Consider the following 17,754-nt stretch of genomic DNA (forward strand, 5'->3'; position numbering starts at 1 on the left):
TGGGCTTCTGTGACTCAGAGACACAAGAGGAGAAACTAAGTCCTTGGCCCCATTCGCTGGTGCTCTCCATGCACGGAAGTGTTGAGACCCCCTGTTCTCTAGGCCTCAATGCCATATCCCGGGTCTGGCCTCTTGGAAGTCCCGCCTCTGCTCTATCACGTGACTGCGATGGTGACAATATCCACCTGTCTCTATCCAGACAGCTCTGTGCTCCTTCAGCAGTGTGGGATTCAATGCACTGACAAAGAAGTGGAGGCTAGAGGCACATCATTCAGTCTCACCTGGACAGAGCTGATGGGGTTCAGTGTAGGACTCCCAGGTCCATAAATAAAACTCGGTCTCTAGCATGGCCTCTGCTGTATAGATCCTCGGTCAAAGTCATTTTCCAGACAGAGGAAATGAAGCACAGAGAAACTGTCCCGAGCCTCACAGCAATCGCAGAGACAAGATTCGGACCCACGTCGTCGGTCTCCAGCTTCCACAGTCTGGGGGTCCGTATGGGGAGAAGGAGAAGGAAGGGGAGCCGCTGGCTCCTCTTGGCTGGTCACTCTTTGGGAAGCACTGTGCCCAGCACTTACCACCCACCCTGTGCTACCTCCTAACACCAAACCCCAGCAGGAAGATGAACACAGAAAGTGAGGGGGCACACCTCCTCCAGGCTGTCCTCCTAAGACTGGGAACCGAGGCTCAGAAAGTCTGCACACTAGCAAACTGGAAGGCATGAGTTTTAACCCATGCTCGTTACAGTCTCTTCCAGAGACAATGTAGAGGCGGCCTGGTAAGGCGAAGGTCCCACTATGAGGGAAGGGGAAGGGGAAGGGGGAGGAGGAGCAAGAGGAGGCAGACAGGAGGGTTGATATGATCACAGCATGTTATACGCACGGATGGGAGTGTCATCATTAAATCTATTGATTTACATAATGAATATGTATTAGTCGGTATAATAAACAATGACACGCCTGGCCCTCATCTCCAACTCCATCCTGAACTAGCACTGCCTACCTGACTTTGGGCCAGTGGAGCCTGGTTGAGCCTCCTATTCCTGGTCTTGGGCTCCGGGATGATTCTAGGGAACCCCACAAGGTCAAGTGTGGGTTGAGGGTCCACCGTAGACCAGGCGCTCGTGTTTTGTTCCAAAACCACTTCTTCTGAGAAGCCTTCCGAGAGCTCACTGGAAATGTTTCTCTCTCCTGCTTTGCCCCTAAAGGCACTGCCATCCCTCCCCAATCCTCTTTCACTATGGAGTGTGATTCTCTCCTTCTACCTCCTCCTCCTGGTTCTTTCTCTGTCCTCTTCTCTCCTCCTCTCCTCTCCTCTCCCTTTTCCTGGCTCTCTACATCTCTCCCTTCCGTTTGGAAAACAAAAAACAAAAAACACCTCTTGCTTTTGTACAAGCCATGAGGTAGTGAGCTTCTTAAGCAAGTCCCGTACTTCCGGCAGCCATATACTGAGTGGAAGAAATAGCAGAAGAAACAGAATTTTGGTGAGCAACGAGAGACGTCTTAAGAAGGGCCCATGAGCCAGATGCCGGTGGTTCAGGGGGTGCTGGGGAGCCGTCCTGCGTCAGCCCACCCACCACGGAGGCCACTTTTGGTTCGCTGCATGGCTCATTGGAGACTCAAGCCAGCACGGAGCATTCCACCTGAGCAAAAAGGGACAGGTGACCCCAGGATGCGGTGGGAGGGCACCATGGGTGTGGGCTGGGGACGTGGACCACCGGACTAAAACTAGCTGGCTTTGGGGAGCCCTGGACACACTGCGGCTGAGACCCTGAGTCCTGGCCTCACTCCTACCCTCAGTGCGGATGCCTCGAGCCCCTAACGTGAGCAGAAAGGACCAGGGCAGGCACGGAGCGCTCTGCCTGAGCCTGCTGAGTGTCGGAGGATGTATTTGTATCTGAGCTAACCACAGACAGCTGGGTGACTCCGGAAGACTGTGCTCTGAGCCTCGGTGGCCTCATCTGTAAAAGGGGTGAGGAGCTGACTCCCCCGCCCTCCCCCCGCAAAGGTTAGGGGGAGATGCTTTCAGCAATGGGTTCCTAGCGAGGCACAGCGCAGGTGCTTAATAAACTCCAGGGTCCTTGCTTTTCTTACTCAGAAGACATTCCATTCTGCTTTATGACCTTTGGTCCAGTATTTTCTGCCTTTGGTGGCTTTTCCCCAGTCTCTCTGGGATTTACGATCATCGATGACAGGGCAGAGAGCTGAGTTCAGTGTGTACTCATGGCTACCCTCACTCCACAGCCCACCATAGTTTCGTGTGTGTTTGGAAAATAGACCTGGGCCCTCCTCGCTGTGGGCTTTGGCAACAGGAACGGGGCCGTTCCTCGCTTCCCTCCAAGACGGAGTTTTCTTTGTGCAGTGGTACCGCCCGACTAGATGCGCATGGCCGCTCTGTCATCTACCCCGGCAGGGATCGAACGGACTTTCGCGCTCTCATTAGCAACGTGACGGGTGCCACGCAGGGCGGCAGGGCAACCCGGAGCTCATAAACAGTCTCTTTCCCCGAGGTAGACTCAGAAGCAGGGACTAGGATCCTGACCGGAGAGCAGTCCACCCCGGTGCCCCTCACAAGCTCCGCGTCACCCAGGGTCAGGTCATTTCCAGGCTGGCTGGCTTCCCTCCGGCGGACCTGGCTAGATTCCCTGCATGGCTGCGATTGCCTAGCGGGATGCTGGATTTCCCTTTCCAGGCAAATTACAGTTTGTCCCCAGTTTGAAGCTGTGGTTTTCACAAATGGATCATTTTCAAACAAACAAAAAAAAAAGTTGTCGAAACTGACACTGTTTCTGACAGTGAAAGGAGATGCGGTTATTAATTTTCCTTGGTCCACTGACATAAACTGCATGTCCCAGGTAAATTGGGTCCCACGTCCATCTTCTAGAGCCACAGGAACCATCTCTGGTTCTCTCCTTTAATTCCGACCCTTAGATCTCCTGCTCATCACTGGAAAGACCTCAGCCTACTCACTCTGACCTGAGAGCTGTAGCTCACGGGGGGATAATTGAGTCTACCCTATCAGGTAACCCAGAGAGTGAAGAGCTAGAAATTTAGAGGCTCATGCAGGCTCAAAGCTCAGGAAATAGAAGCTCACCTCCCTGACTCCTGTCTGCCATCTCCCTCAACACAGGTATTGATTCACTCATGTGCACTAGCGCTTACTTAGCAGGCATAGGTGCCCCGCCGGGAGAGACCAGGCTGGAAAAAGGTATCATCTCATTAACCGGGACTCTCAGGAGCAGGTGCCTGACCTTTGTTTCCACACCCTCGGATGTGATCAACAATGGCATCTGATGCAGCCTTCTGGGTGAGGTTCTCACACTCCCACCATGGCCCTGTTCCTAGCAGCTCCCAGAGACCACGCACAGGGACTCTGGGACTTCAAATCCCATCACTGACGTTCTGAACAGAATGGTCGGGGCCCATCACAGCTGGAAGGTGACACCCGAGAGTCTAGGTCCGTGTAGTTTATGGGTCAGTTGTGGAAGATACAGAGTTGACCCAGACAAGTCCCCAGGCAGGAGCTGCCGTTGTGATTGATGCCTGCTTGTGGTCATTTCACCTTTCTACCTCTCCGTCTTCAGGTCTGCTCTTATGGGAGTTGCCATGTGCCCCAAAACATCTCTCATCCAGCCATTTCATAATGAAACACATTAAGACTTAACTGGTTTTCTTTGTGCATGCAACAGGAGTTAACTTATTCCACTCTTGCTGACTCTCTTTATTTTGTGGTGCTAGGTCCTGAACCTTGCACATACTAGGCAAGTGCTCTACCACTGAGCTACATCCCCAGCCCTATTTTATTCTATTTATTTATTTAGTCCATACTGGGAGTGTTGAACTCGGGGCCTCCCACTTCCTAAGCTAGTGCTCTACCACTTGAACAGCACCTCTAACCATTGCCTTTGCTGATTACTCTGGAAATTAATAAGTCTCATGGACCTTTCTTCCCTGAGCTAGCTTGGAAGAGCAGGCTTCCAGATCTCAGCCTTCCGAAGTACCTAGAATTACAGGAGTGAGGTAGAATTACAGTGCCTGGCTCTTATTTCACTCTTAATATTGTTCAACGGGTTACTTCCCCTCCTTGAACAATACCACCAATGACAGGTCACCAGTCACCTATTATCTGAAGCACCCAAGCACAATGCCAGGCACATGGATGGTATTTATTAAATATGGAGAGAAGTGAATGAATGAATCAGTCAGTGAGTCAATCAGTAAATGACCATCTTTGCATTTCTCCTTTGTTTCTTTTTTTTTGGGTGGGGGGCACCTTCGTAAGACAACACTGTTCCTTTCCTAGAACCTCCCTCCACTAGCCCACACATTTTACGTGATTACTTTTTTGCACAGTGAATATTTATATGCTGCACACTATGCCCCAACCTTTCATAACAAATATGTTGAACTAGGTCTTAGGCTCACCAGGTGGTACGAGCTGCAGACGGAGTGTCTGCAGAAGAACCCTGATGACATTTGCTAGCCAGCTGTAGGACACTCCGTCACGTAAACGTTTCCCTGTCACTCCAACAAGATCTTAGACCAGGAACTCAGACTTAGCTCTCCTTCTGAGGGCCGAGAAAGAGATCTCTGGGGAGTACTGAGAGCACAAACACAGAGTCTCTCAACATTCAGGGACATTCTTGGGTTGTCCATTCCAGCCTGTCTGGTGAAGGGGAGATTTCTGACTTGATTTCTTGTAGCAATATCTCCACGATGATAATAATGAGGTGGAAACCGACAATGAATGGCTTCCCAAATTAACCCATTTACTTGTGGGACAATTCTGTTTAGGAGGCCTGACACTGTCCAGTAGGTATTGTTGTGGTAAATGTTGCTCTAAGGAAGCATGGTTCACACAACAGTAGCTCTGTGTGTCTTACTCCTTCATCGTTGCTCTTTCAATGTTTGCATCTGGGACCTTCTCTTCTCCAGCCTTGCCAAGTTCAACACCTTCAGCTCTTTGCCAAATGGAACTGTGCTCAGTGGACAATGACATGATGGTGACAAACCCTCTTAAATGTGGCATAATGGAAATTACCTGGGCATCTGCATGTCCAGATAATTCTTCGTTTATGCCAGATATTCCCTGCGTGACAGGATTTGGGGTACCACATTTGAATGGATCAAAGAGATCAGAATAATACCACTGAAAACCACAGAAGAGAATCATGCTGCCATTAATGACCACAGCCTAACCATAACACACATTAACAGTTGTCTTATTGGTCCCTTGGTTTTGTCACTGGTTTTACAACTTCTTGGTGGCTTCATTGGGCCTTTTTTTTTTTTCTTGGTTGGTTGTAGGGCTTGAAGTTGGAGCCTGGGCACTGCCTCTGAGCTCTTTTGCTCAAAGCTAGCATTCTACCACTTTGAGCCACAGTACCACTTTCAGTTTTCTGGTGGTTAATTGGAGACAGAATCTCATGGACTTTCCTGCCCAGGCTGGCTTCAAACCATGATCCTCAGATCTCAGCCTCCTGTGTAGCTAGAATTACAGGTGTGAACAAGTGCTTGCCTAACAGCCACAAAGCTGTTGATTGGATCCCCTAGCAGTCTAGTATATATGGTGAGCCAAGATAAACATATATACATAATAGTATATGTTCATATCCACATTATTATATATTTATATATATTTAGATAGACAGGCAGACAGACAGACAGATAGTGAGCCAAGGTTTGGGATGCAATGATGAGACAAGTCCAGGGCTTTCCCAATACCTTCTGCCCTTGACCTCTAAATACGTAGAGGTCACCATCACCAAAAAGAATTCAAGATAAATTACTCACTGTTTCTGATTCCTATCAACTCCTCCTTCCTGAAAATTTCCTGGCATAACTGAGAGCAACGATTTCTCCAAGCACAGCACAAAATTCTGAACATATGAATACTCTCTCCTGATACACATTAAGTACTGGAAAGTGAAACACCACATTCTTCCATGATCGACTCAAAGCTCGGCTAAGCTCTTCTTTAAAAGCATCACTGTGAATGAGATACATGTCCATGCCACTGTAAAGAATGAAATTCAGAAAGTCTGGGATGCTATCTATTTCTACAATGCTAACGGCACTGCCATATCTCAGAGATAAAACCTTGGCATGATTTGACTTATTGTGTTCTGAGTTTCTGTTATGTATTACCAGTGCATTTGGTTCCCCACAAAATTGGAATCATAGTGAATAGCACTGTATACCTGATTACTTTTTTTCTTCCTAAGCCTCTACTGTGAATATTTTTTATGGAATGTGACAACATTTTAAATACCATTATGTTTTGAATGGCTACAGAATATTCTATCGCAGGATTCTACTGTAATTCCTTCTACCTAATCCATGTCTTACAACCAATCATAATATCAAACAACTATAAAGCATATTGCAGTGACATTTTGGGCACTGTATGTCATAGAAGGTGCAGTCTGAGCCTGTTTTTCCATGATTGTTAATTTAGTCTCTAGCACACTGCTGGCCAAGTTGCAGAGATGGTCTATGTTTGAATGGAGATTGTCTGACTCTGTAATTTCTCTAGGAGATACTCCAGGAGTTAAGGTTTTATCATTTATTTTACTTTATATTGTTTTTTTTTTTTGTTACAGTACTGGGGATAGAACTTGGGGTTTCTTGTATGCCACTCTGGTGTTCTACCACTGAACTCTATAAGGGTAGCTCTGCAGCCTATATTTTAGAAGGAAGCCTGACTAGAATGAACTGATATGGCTGTAGGCTCATAAAGAGATTCTGAGGAAGGAAAGGAGGAATTTCTATCTCTGTGGTTCACAAAAGAATATCCTGAAGAGCCTGCTGAGGACTATTTCTGCTTTGAAGATTGCATTTTAGTGTTGGCAAATCAAACATAGTCACTGGCTTGATGGCTTTATGAGCTGTTTTAAACCATGAAACTGTGTCTTCATGTATCTCTCTTTGGATGACAGCATACTCAACTGTTAATTCCAAATCATTCTTGTAAGCCTCTCCTGTGTAAATAAGAATTTCGCTATCACCACACAGACGCTGTCTGCCTAGAATGGAGGAAGTCTTATCAATTTAATTGCCTAGCATTCCCTCCAACCCGGACCCTGTGCTATATTGGACACACAGAAATATCTAAGGCATACCTCCCCCAATTTCAAGAAAACTAACCTAGCACAGGAAGGCCAAAGGATGATTATGGAATACTAATGTCACCTGGCTGGCTTATGAAGACATTACATAGTGGATGAATGGATGAATGGACGGATGGATGGATGGATGGATGGGAGGAAGAAATTTTTGAGAGGAATATTAGAAAGACTATGCAGAGTGTGTAGAGAGATAGGAAAGGCTCAGAAGGCTTCCAGGAAGAGTTAACATTTAAATGATGAATATGAGTTTAGCAGGTAGAGAAACAAGGAGAACTAGCAAAGGCATTCATGTTGGAGAGTTCATAAGTACAGGGGAAGGCCAGAAAAGTGTAGCTGCAGAGAAAGATTGGTAGGATTGGTAGGAAGGCATTACTGGAAGCCATGCTTGTATTAACCTTTGGCTTATCATGGAAGGTTTAGTCATGGGTTTGAATTTCCCTGGATTGTGATACTACAATTTGTGTACAGAGAGCATGCATTTGAAAGTTGACCTCCGGAAGTAAGATGCCCAGGTATGGTAATGAAGCAGGGAAGAGGGAAAAATAATCAATAAAATGGCATACCCCCAGTAAATAGTAGAATTTGGTTTTAGTGGGGTCCTTCTGAGAGACCATTAAAACAAACTTCATCATCTCCCCCTTGACCCTTGACCCTTGACCCTACCCTGGGCTAGCTGAAGGATGCTCATGGGGTTATGGTCTCTCTAGTCCTTCCAGCCTTCCCTGAGCATGGGCCAAACCAATCTCACAGGCAGCCTCAGGCAGGAGCTGCCGCAACCTGCAGGCATGACCTGAGGCTGTCAGCACCCACCTCAGGAAAGGAGATGTGGGTGCCTACTGCAGTGCCCCTCACGCAACAGCCCGATCTCTGCAAGCAAACTCTGCAACTGGACAAGGAAAGGGATGGGCTTGGATCAATGACTTAAGCAGTCCACACGCCCTACCTGGGTGCCCGCTTTGTCCTAGAGATAGCCAAGTGCTTCCCTCCGGATTCTCAGATAAATACACCTGTCTCGGCTTCTTTGTTACTTGCTAGCGAGGACATATTTGACAGTGCAGTGTGCAATAGGCCCCCCTTCCTGTTATTCTCTATTATAGCATCTGGATCCTTCAACTCAGTGGTGTGTGTGTGTGTGTGTGTGTGTGTGTGTGTGTGTGTGTGTGTGTGTGCGTGTTCCTTGCTTATGTTCATTTGTATATGATTTGTATGTATTTATATTTACGCACATATATCATCTATTTATATGAATATGTATTTGTTTCCCACTTGGTTATGTGGCTATCCTGGCATTACTTGCTTTATCTGTCCTTGCATCCTAGATCTCCATCGTGCGGCACAGCACTCGATAAAGGCACACTGAGTGATCTGAAAGTCTACCAGCCCCTCGTGGACTTTCTAGCAGAGGAAAGGCTGGCCCCATCCATAAGCCCCCAGTGCCTCCGGTTTTAATCTTCTGCCCTTTGTGCGTCTGCGATCTGCATTTGTCCGTGACTGGGGGGCTGTACAGCCGGGGAAGGGCCCTGTATAATGGTGACAAAGAACCACCTCTACTTGCTCCTGTGTGAGAGGAGCCCAGGCCTTGCATTAAATGTGCAGATTCTTTTTTTTTTCATCATGGAGTGTGCTCAGGAGAACACTGCTCCATTCAGTTGCTGCTGTTGAGGCTTAAAATATTTGCCTTCCTTAATGCACTCCTGGCTGGGCATGTCTTCTAATCACTGCAAACCAAAGCTTTCGGTCTCACTAGCGTAAATAATCCCCTGGAAGGTTTAGAACTCTCTGTGGGAGAACTCAGGGGTGTGGGAAGTAAGAATTGCCAATTAAATTTGTATTTGCTTAGTCTAGGAACCCTACTGGAACTGACCCTGTGTGTTGGGGCTGTGTGGTGAGGAAAGTTCTGCACCTTCCTCTCTGAGCTGGGACAGCTTGGATCAAACCCTCCAGCTCGTCCATGCCCCTAGACTGGTTCCTTGCCTTCCCTCTGTCAATCTCACCTCTCAGAGGCCAACACATATCATCAAAAGACAGTTTGGAGCAAGGCCACTTTGACGTTCCAAAAATAGGTGAGAGCAGAAACCATGAGCAGATGGGTTGATCTGGATTTGCTGTCTCCTTTCTCCTTCCACACCTAGTATTTGCGCACTGATGCATTGGTTTTGAGGAGGGAAAAATTCCCAATATGGATTTTATCTCTCCCTTTGCCAGTTGCGTGATTCTGTATCACTGGCTCCACTTCAAAACTTTAATCCTAGGTTTAAAAAAGGTCTCAAAATCGCTTGGCAATCATCGTCTATGCCTCATGAATTTGGGTGAGCACAGATAAGATAATGAATTCAACATCCTTGGCAACATGCTTGTGGAAAAAAAAATTGAGCGTGGAAAGTACATCGGATGCTTAATGTTATGGATGCATCGCGTATATAAATGGACCTACTGACATTGAAAAATCGCTACTTGGTTTTATCTTGAAATTAATCCATCCAGTGCCTTAAGACTTATGAATAAAAACTTAGTGGAGGTGCGAGTCTGGAGAATAGACAGGGTTGGGGAAGCCAGAATTATAGGGTCCTCACAACATCCCAACCACCCGTGTCAACGCCTGCCCCTTAGGTCCAGCCAGGCCCAGATTTGCAGCTGTCTCTCCAAAGATCATACTCTCCTGGGTTTTGTACCATGTCTTCTGGCTACCCTGAGAACTATGCTACCCAAACCAGGCACCGCTGGCTTCGGCATGTCATTCTAATGACATAGGAGGCTAGGACTGGAAAGAATATGGAGAGGAAGAGTTGGAGTTGGGGGGAGACACAGCAAGAGAAAGAAAAACAAATAAAGAAACATACAGAAAGAGATGGGGAGGAAGCAGGGATAGACAGGGAGGTATGTATGGGTTTGATTGGGGAGGAGTCTAGCTTGTGAGAGGGCTAGGCTGGGTTCCAACTTCCTCTTCCTGTCCTGCCGTACAGTTAAGGGACCCATGCCTAGTTTGAGCAAGGAGTGAGCTACTGGAAAAAGCCAACTTCATCTACCATGGAGTGAGCTGAAAAAACCACCTATCGGGATAACTACTTGGGACACAGGGTACCCAGGGCTGGGGTAGACAGCCTGGGAGGAGTGAGGGGGAACAGAGATCTCATGGCCGCTGTTTGCTACGTGCTCATTTGTCTCCAGTGGAGCTGATTCTTCCTCTTAATATGGCATTCATATTCGTAAAAGCACCCTGGCCTTGCCCGATGTGTCACAGAGGAAGTGGATGGGTCCCCAGGGTCATATGACCTCAGCCAAGATTAATGTATGTGCTTTGAGTTCTTAGCATGTGTTCAAGAGGCCAGAACTCCAGAGCAAAATATCCCTTAACATTTAATTTCATCTCATGTGTTCAAGGAAACTAATGCTTGACGAGAGACAAGTGAGACCAACCCATTCATCCATGAGAACACCAAGCAGCCAGTTGTGAGACAGAGAAGACACGAGGGGAGGGGAGACCGATTTTCCCCACCCTCACTTCCAGGAAGCTGAGCCTGGCTTTTCCTTGCCTCCATTCCAAGCTTCAACAGCTCAGACTGTGTGATGTGCTGCTCCCTTGTTTCTGGCTATAAATGTCAAAGTACCACTGAGTAATATTTTCTAATTGGATGATTATAACAGTAGTAATAATAATAGAATGCTAATAATGATAGTAATATAGCAGCTAACATGGGAATTTTCTACGAGCCATGGAGCATGTTAATCCAATTACATGGTCTCCTTTATGAAATACCACATAAAGATGAGAATATGGGTATTGTGCCTATTTTTTTTAATAGATAAAGAAATGAGGTCAAAGGAGGTGAAGAATGTGCTTTAGGTGTCTTATGTGAAAACTGGGGAAATGAGGGCAAACTCTAGTTCTAGCTCTAAAAGCTAGACTTCTTTTTTTGTATTCTAGCATCAAAGTTAGAACTCAGGGCCTCATATTTGCCACACTCTACCACTTGAGCCATCCTTCCAGCTCTGGTTTTTTTTGTTTTGTTGTTGTTCTGGTTATCTTTTTCAAGAACTCTTCTGTTAGCTTGGCCTTGAACCTCAATCCTCCCACTCTCAGCCTCCAGGTAGTTAGGTTTACAGATGTGAGTCACCCATGCCCAGCCAAAACTTGGGTGACTTTTGAGTCTTATACCTTTTATATAGCTTAAGAAATGTCCTTTGCTCTTCTTTCTTTAATATCTTCATTCTTTTTACAAGTATTTAGCGAGCCACACTTACCTGCTGGGCCCTAGGCTTAGAGCTTGGGATACAGGGATGAAGGATTACACCATCCTTGCCTTCCAGGACATGGAATCTTGAAAGTTAAGGCCCAGGGCAGCTGTAGCACTGAATCTACCTGGCTCCAAAATCAGCTGGTCAACCAAAAATCCACCCCTCCTCCCAAGTACCTCTCAGCCCTTGGTCATGCCAGGTTGTTCTTGGAGAAGAAATCCTGCCAACAAAACCCATCTTACTGCAAGCAGAAATAGTCCTTACTCAGCACTAGATCTGAGATACCCCATCTGCACCTCAGCACTTAAAAACAAAACACACACACACAGATTCCTGATTCAACAAAAGTCCACATGACAGCTCTTCCTCTTGATGCAGTGTGCCCTGCGGTGAGTCACCTAACCTCTCTGTGTCTCCCTTTCCTCTGCTAAAATGGGGAGGTAATCTTTTCTACCTCACAGAGAATGTATGGAAATAACTGGGGTTAATTTTGTTTTAGCTCTTTGCCTCTTAAGAGCTGATATATTTATTCCACTGAGACCGAGTAAATGAAACCTGTCTCACAGGCCAAATTCAACCTTTACAATATTTATGCTGAAGGGAGCTTTTTCAAGCAATCATGATTTACTGTGAATGAGTTAAACAAAGATCAAGGGAAGCTTTGCTGGGCACAGATGGGGCCCAGGAGAAGTGTTTTAGATATATAAACTTGTACCCGGCAGCAGACTAGAAGTGTGAGGAATGCAGTATGTGGCTTTGGCATTTGAAGATTCTAGAAATTGGGGGGTGGGGAGGGCAGCACCCTGTATCATGACATGTCTGACAAGAGCCTGTCTGCCATTTTGGAAAGCAGGTGTTTGATTCCCAGGCTAGCAGTTAGAGAAGCAGGGTCTTCTAACCACACTGAGTCCCCCAGCCGCATCTGGAGGAAGTTAATCCTCATCCCTTTGATTATTCATGAAGGACATGATGGAGCCACTTTGTTCTCTTTAAATTTTTAGCAGTTCTGTTTCCTATCATTGTGGGCCCCTGGGGGACTGAAGGTCTGGTTTGAGCCAAATCTCTCTCCGCTGCAGCGCGTGGCAGGGCAGGTGGAGGCAATTCGGGACAAGGCAGGTGTGGCCGAGGCTGACGCTGTGTGAAGGTACACCACGAATGCTGGGGTTCCCGTTTTCCCCTTTGACTAATTAGCATTGTGGCCTCTGTATAGAGGCCCTGGGACCCTTCCGCTGGGAAATTGCAGCAGCTGATCTCCAGTGGGGACCGTCAGAGGTGTGTGCCAAGTGCTTATGCCAGCTTCATCGAGGTGGGAAACTGCGTCTTATGGTGGTCAAGAAGGGAGAGCTGGGACTAAGCTCAGGATTCCTGAGTCAGGAGCTCATTCTGTGCCCTCCCCACTGCCCCAAACCCCCCAGCGTGGAGGACTTCATCAGAGTTAGATGAATAATGACTCCAAAGGGCCCAGCGCAGAGCTGGTGACTGACAGGAGTTAGTGATGTCTTTCTTTCCTCCCGGCTCTGCGATCCCATGCTTGTGTGTGTGGTCATTCCATGATGGAGGGATGGTGGGTGGCACATCCACCTAGAACCACACGCCAGACAGACACAGAGCGGAAACTCAGGGTAGTATGCTTAGAGTGCTCGCTAGCATGGGCAAGAGCCCCCAAGATTGCCTGTTAGATGAACCATTGTTTGACTGAGACTAATTCAATGACAGGAGCCTTCTTAGCATAGCAAATAACTCTTCTCGAATGTTCTGCAGTGGCCCAAGACAGCTTTTTTGATACACATATGCCTTCTTATGTGACAGGTAAGGAGCACAAAGAAAACACAAAAAGAATGAGATAGAAAATGCTCTGATGAGAGGTTTCTGGGTTGAGAAATGGGGTAAAATAGGCAAATCAACACAGAATACTGCTACTCCTACTGCTGCTACTGCTACTACTAGCTGACATTGGCAGATCATAGCAGCACATGCCTATAATCTCAGATACAAAGGAAGCATAGGCAGGAAGAGTATGGTCCAAAGCTAGCTGGGGGTGCATACAAGATTTCACCTGGAAAAAAGTTAACTGAAGAAAAAGGGGCTAGGACTGTGTCTCAAGTGGCACAGGACTTGTATAGCAACTGCAAGTTCCTGAATTGAACACCCCCCCCCCCAGTACCGTTAAATAGGAGTGGCGACAAAACTGTTGAACTTCCAGACATGAGTCCCATTCCATTGGTTCTTCCATTCCGTTCCCTTTATGTTTCAATCAGTTACCGAAGATCCAATTAGGCCCATTACCACCCCAGGCCATCTGGTGAGGGAACGTCAGAGGGAAGCCATGCCTTCCATAGTTTAGAGGGCCGGGAGGCACTTGAGGACTGCCAGCGACAGCGTAATCTGTTCTGGATGGAGTTGTTTTCCAACGCCAGATGAAAATTCCTCAGAATCCCAGCTACGGTTGTCAAGCCTCAGGTACTGTCTGCAAATCCCCCATTCCTGCCTTTGATGCACAGTAGACAGAAGCCTTAGTGGCATTAGCACTGATTGGTTTTAGAAACCCAATTTAGACAGCTTTATCCTAATTAGGCTTAATCTTCTCTTTCTTTTCAACTATCTCATCAGCATCAAGTTAGCAAATGTATACTGGGGCTATAATCTTGTGGCTCTTAAAAATGTCTATACTTAGCACTGGGTGGTGGTTGAATAAATATTGGTTGCACGAATGAGTAAACTGAAGGAATGAATAATACGTGTCCCCTCAATATTGTGGGGTGTGGAGTAGAAACAGAATAGGTGTGGAATCTGCCAGGTTAGAATTCAAATCCCTGCTCTGCCATTTGCTCCCCTGATTTTTTTTCCTCAGGCCTTAATGGAATCTCCATGGGAAGAGAAAAGGTGGAAGCTGACCAGGAAAAGTGGACATGTTGCTGTATGCATTAACTACCACTGCTGTCACATCAATGATCACCAACTCCGGTGGATCAACGCAGACTTCCCACATGACAGTGGTAGAGATCTGAAGCCCACTGGGCACAAAACCAAGGTGTTAGGGCAGGGCTGGGTTCCTTCAGCAGGCTCCAGAGGAGAATCCACCTCCTGCCTCTCCCAGCATCTAGAGACCTCAAAGCCTCCTCAACAGAGCATCTTCAAATCTCTCTGCCTCTCCTGCTGCCCACTTCCAGTGTTAAGGGCCCTGGTGATCACCTTGGGTCCACAGGACAAGCGAATTTCTCCATCCCAAGAGCCTTATCCCAACTACATCTGTGAAGTTCCTTTTGCCATGTAAGGCAACACACTCACAGATCTGCCTGCAGGGGGCCACTGTCCTGCCTGCCACAGCAACCACGTATGCAGTGGTTACCTTTCATTCACAGGGTGGCTGGCAGAGAGGGGCAGTGCCCGTGTTCCTCCCCAGGGTTCACAGGGAGGATGTATCTTGAGAACCAGGGAAGGACCTAGTTCTAACTGGGGTCCAATGACTGTGCTTTCCACCCTGGAGTGTGGGCGGTGCTGGCTCCCCTTCAACTGGGCTGCCTTCATGAATCCTCTAAGATAGCATCAACCCCAGCCCACTTGAGTCTTCACATCTATGAGTCTGCTCCACTTGGACAAAACTCCATTCTCTAATGGTGGCCACCATCTATCACCTACCAAATCATCTCTGGGAGAAGAGCTGCTCAAGGAGACCCTCCTCCTTGGTAAGCCATTGGAGAAATGAGTGGTCCAGCCCCACCTTTAATATCTCTTCAAAGATTAAGCCAGATCATGTCCTTCTGGACCCGGTGTATTTGCTTTGGTTACATTTTATTTTACTTTGATGCTACTAAACCATGTTGGGAGCATGGCATCGGAAAATGCTCCTAGAGGTGATTGTGTTTACTGGAACAATTCCAATGAAACCGTACACTGTTTTCCACACGTCCCTTATGAGAATGGGTATTCCTTCTGTCTCCCAACCAGAATGAGTTATGGTTTCCTCCCTCGAAGGAGCATTGTTTCGAGTGGAGGGCGATTTCTCTCTATTTCACTCATTATTACCAAGCTCAGAGAAGACACCATTGTCCACCACCAACAAAGCTTAGGACACTATGACCTGGATTTTGTACGTTATCTTATTCTCTGCCCTCTTTGTTCCCCCCATTTCCTTCACCTGTTTTAGGTCTTATTGTCCAAGGTGTCTCTAAGCCTAAACGAAGGAATGGTAGTAACAAAACCAAACCAAAAGAACTTCTGTTATTTCCCAAGATTTTTCTGCCCATGATAATTTCTCCTTGTCACAGGAACAAACACAGGAGGAAAAACTGTAAAATGAAGTGAAACATCACCAGTGCAGCATAGAAACTCTTGGCAGGGCTGAGTGCGACATCACTATAAAAACTGGAGTTTATGCTGATAATATGAAAACAAGCCTCTAACACTTTGTATGCTGAGCACACCACAATAATAAATGCCAGCATTCTAAATGGCTTGCTTGCTGTGAGCAGATTGCTGGAACTGAAATCTATCTCTTTCCTAGGGGATTTTTTTTAGCTTTTATTATATCTTTATTCATGGTCAAAGACATCAGCAAATTTGCTAAAGTGATTGAATATATACTTTGTACAACATCCCTTAACGTCCATATCTTCGCCACCATCAGTTTGGATGTAAGCTTCTTTCCTTGGAGAAGAAATATAGAAATGTGCTTTATATTGCACAGGGTTTTAATAGTCGTGAAACAGCTAGGATTAAAAAAAAATTCAGCATTCACAAAACCTTCACCTAAAATATCTCTAGGCTCTGGTGGCTCACACATATGTCATCCCAGCTACTCAGGAGGCCGAGACCGGAGGATTAAGGTCCAAGCCAGCCCAGGCAGGAAAGTCAGTAAGACTCCCATCTCCAATGACTTACCAAAAAGCCAGAAGGAGAGCAATGGCTCAAGTGGTAGAGTACCAGCCTTGAGCAAAGGACAGTACCCAAGCCTTGAGTCCTAGTACCAGCATACACGCACCCACATGCATGCACATGTGCACGCACGCACGCACACACACACACACACAAGAAAATATATTCAGTATAAGAGTTCACCTTGGGGGATATCAAACTACGGAATAACCAATTCTTGAGAGCCTCTCAACCCCTGTTAGATGATATCCAGGGGCCTTTTCTTAAGGATCTCAGCATGCACAGAGTCTAAAACATGTTAGGTGCTTAATATGGATTTATTGAGTTGGTGAATGATTCAGTCGCTCTCAGAAAGACTACAGTTCCATCCGGGCCAAGCTGACCATAATGCAGACATAGTACCTGTCAAGGGGCGGGGACACATCCTATACAGAATGACAGGTACTCACTCAGACAGTACCGTGAAACCATGCAAGAAACATCTGCCTTCCTTAAGCTCCCGCAGTTTACCTCCCCAGCAAAGACATCCCTAAAAGACAACACACGCAGCACGCTTGGGTGTTCTTTAGTCAGTGTCTAATTCCTAGTGTGCCAGTCTCGTCTCTGTCACCTTTGTCCCATGCAAGAAAATATACCAGCACACAAAAGAACACACCTGTCACAAATAGAGATGCCATCTGGAACCTGGTGTAATTCATGGAAAGCGGTGGGCAGCTCACGTTCAGGACAGGACTTGTGAGGCGGCCCACCATGATGGAAGCATTTTATTCCATTCAAGATGGAGAGAACGACCCCGACGGAAGCCAGCTGAGATCACCCTCTCATACCATCCTGGTGACGTTCCTAAGCTCCAGAGAGACCGTCTCCGAGGCTGACTGACCCTATCCCCGGCGCCATCATACACAAAGCCTGCACGAGCAAGCCACGTGAGCGCCACCAGAACCACAGAGCGCTCCAAAGAATCGGCTTCATGCCGCTCCACTTCCGCCAGCAGCGCCTTCCGGAAGCCACGTCACGAGCAGCCCACTTACCACTCCGCCGCCAGCAGAGTGCACGAGCACCGACATCCCTTCCCGAAGGTTGGCGACCTCAAAGAGCATCATGTAGGCGGTGACGAAGTTCATGGGGAAGGCAGCCGCCTCCGAGAAGGTCATGTCGTCTGGGATCTTGTAGACAAACTCGGCCGGTACACACGCCACCTCTGCCCAGGCATTGTAATTGACAAAGGCCATGACACGATCCCCGATCTGAGAATGGGGAAACACAGGGTTAGTGGAGGCTCCACGAGGGGCCCACGTCAGCAGGAACTGTCCATGGTACAAGGAGAGTGAAGAACACCATTGTTTCTTGTCATCTCTGCCCACATTCTCCCTAGTCTCATAGTCTCTTGTTCTCTGACCAAACAAGTCATTTTTTGTCTGCTTGTAGCAAACACTCCACCCCCGGCTGCTTATGAGTTTTACAACTTATTCAAGGGATCGCCCACGGCTCTATGATTCCTGCCTAGCCATCTTTAC

At 47.1% G+C, this 17,754-nt stretch overlaps 1 protein-coding gene across 2 annotated transcripts in view; it reads right to left on the reverse strand.

Moving 5' to 3' along the window:
• The window catches only part of Vat1l (vesicle amine transport 1 like), a 91,606-nt gene that overhangs the window by 51,247 nt on the left and 22,605 nt on the right, over positions 1 to 17,754 (reverse strand). Inside the window, exon 3 of one of the 2 annotated variants that reach the window (XM_048355440.1) lies at positions 17,326 to 17,484. In XM_048355440.1, coding sequence (XP_048211397.1) covers positions 17,326 to 17,484 — 159 coding nt within the window. Of the gene's footprint in view, positions 1 to 17,268; positions 17,485 to 17,754 lie in introns of both variants that reach the window. The other variant, XM_048355439.1, reaches the window with a different exon arrangement.

This window comes from Perognathus longimembris, chromosome 10 (assembly GCF_023159225.1).
Source record: "Perognathus longimembris pacificus isolate PPM17 chromosome 10, ASM2315922v1, whole genome shotgun sequence".
NCBI classification, from domain to species: domain Eukaryota; kingdom Metazoa; phylum Chordata; class Mammalia; order Rodentia; family Heteromyidae; genus Perognathus; species Perognathus longimembris.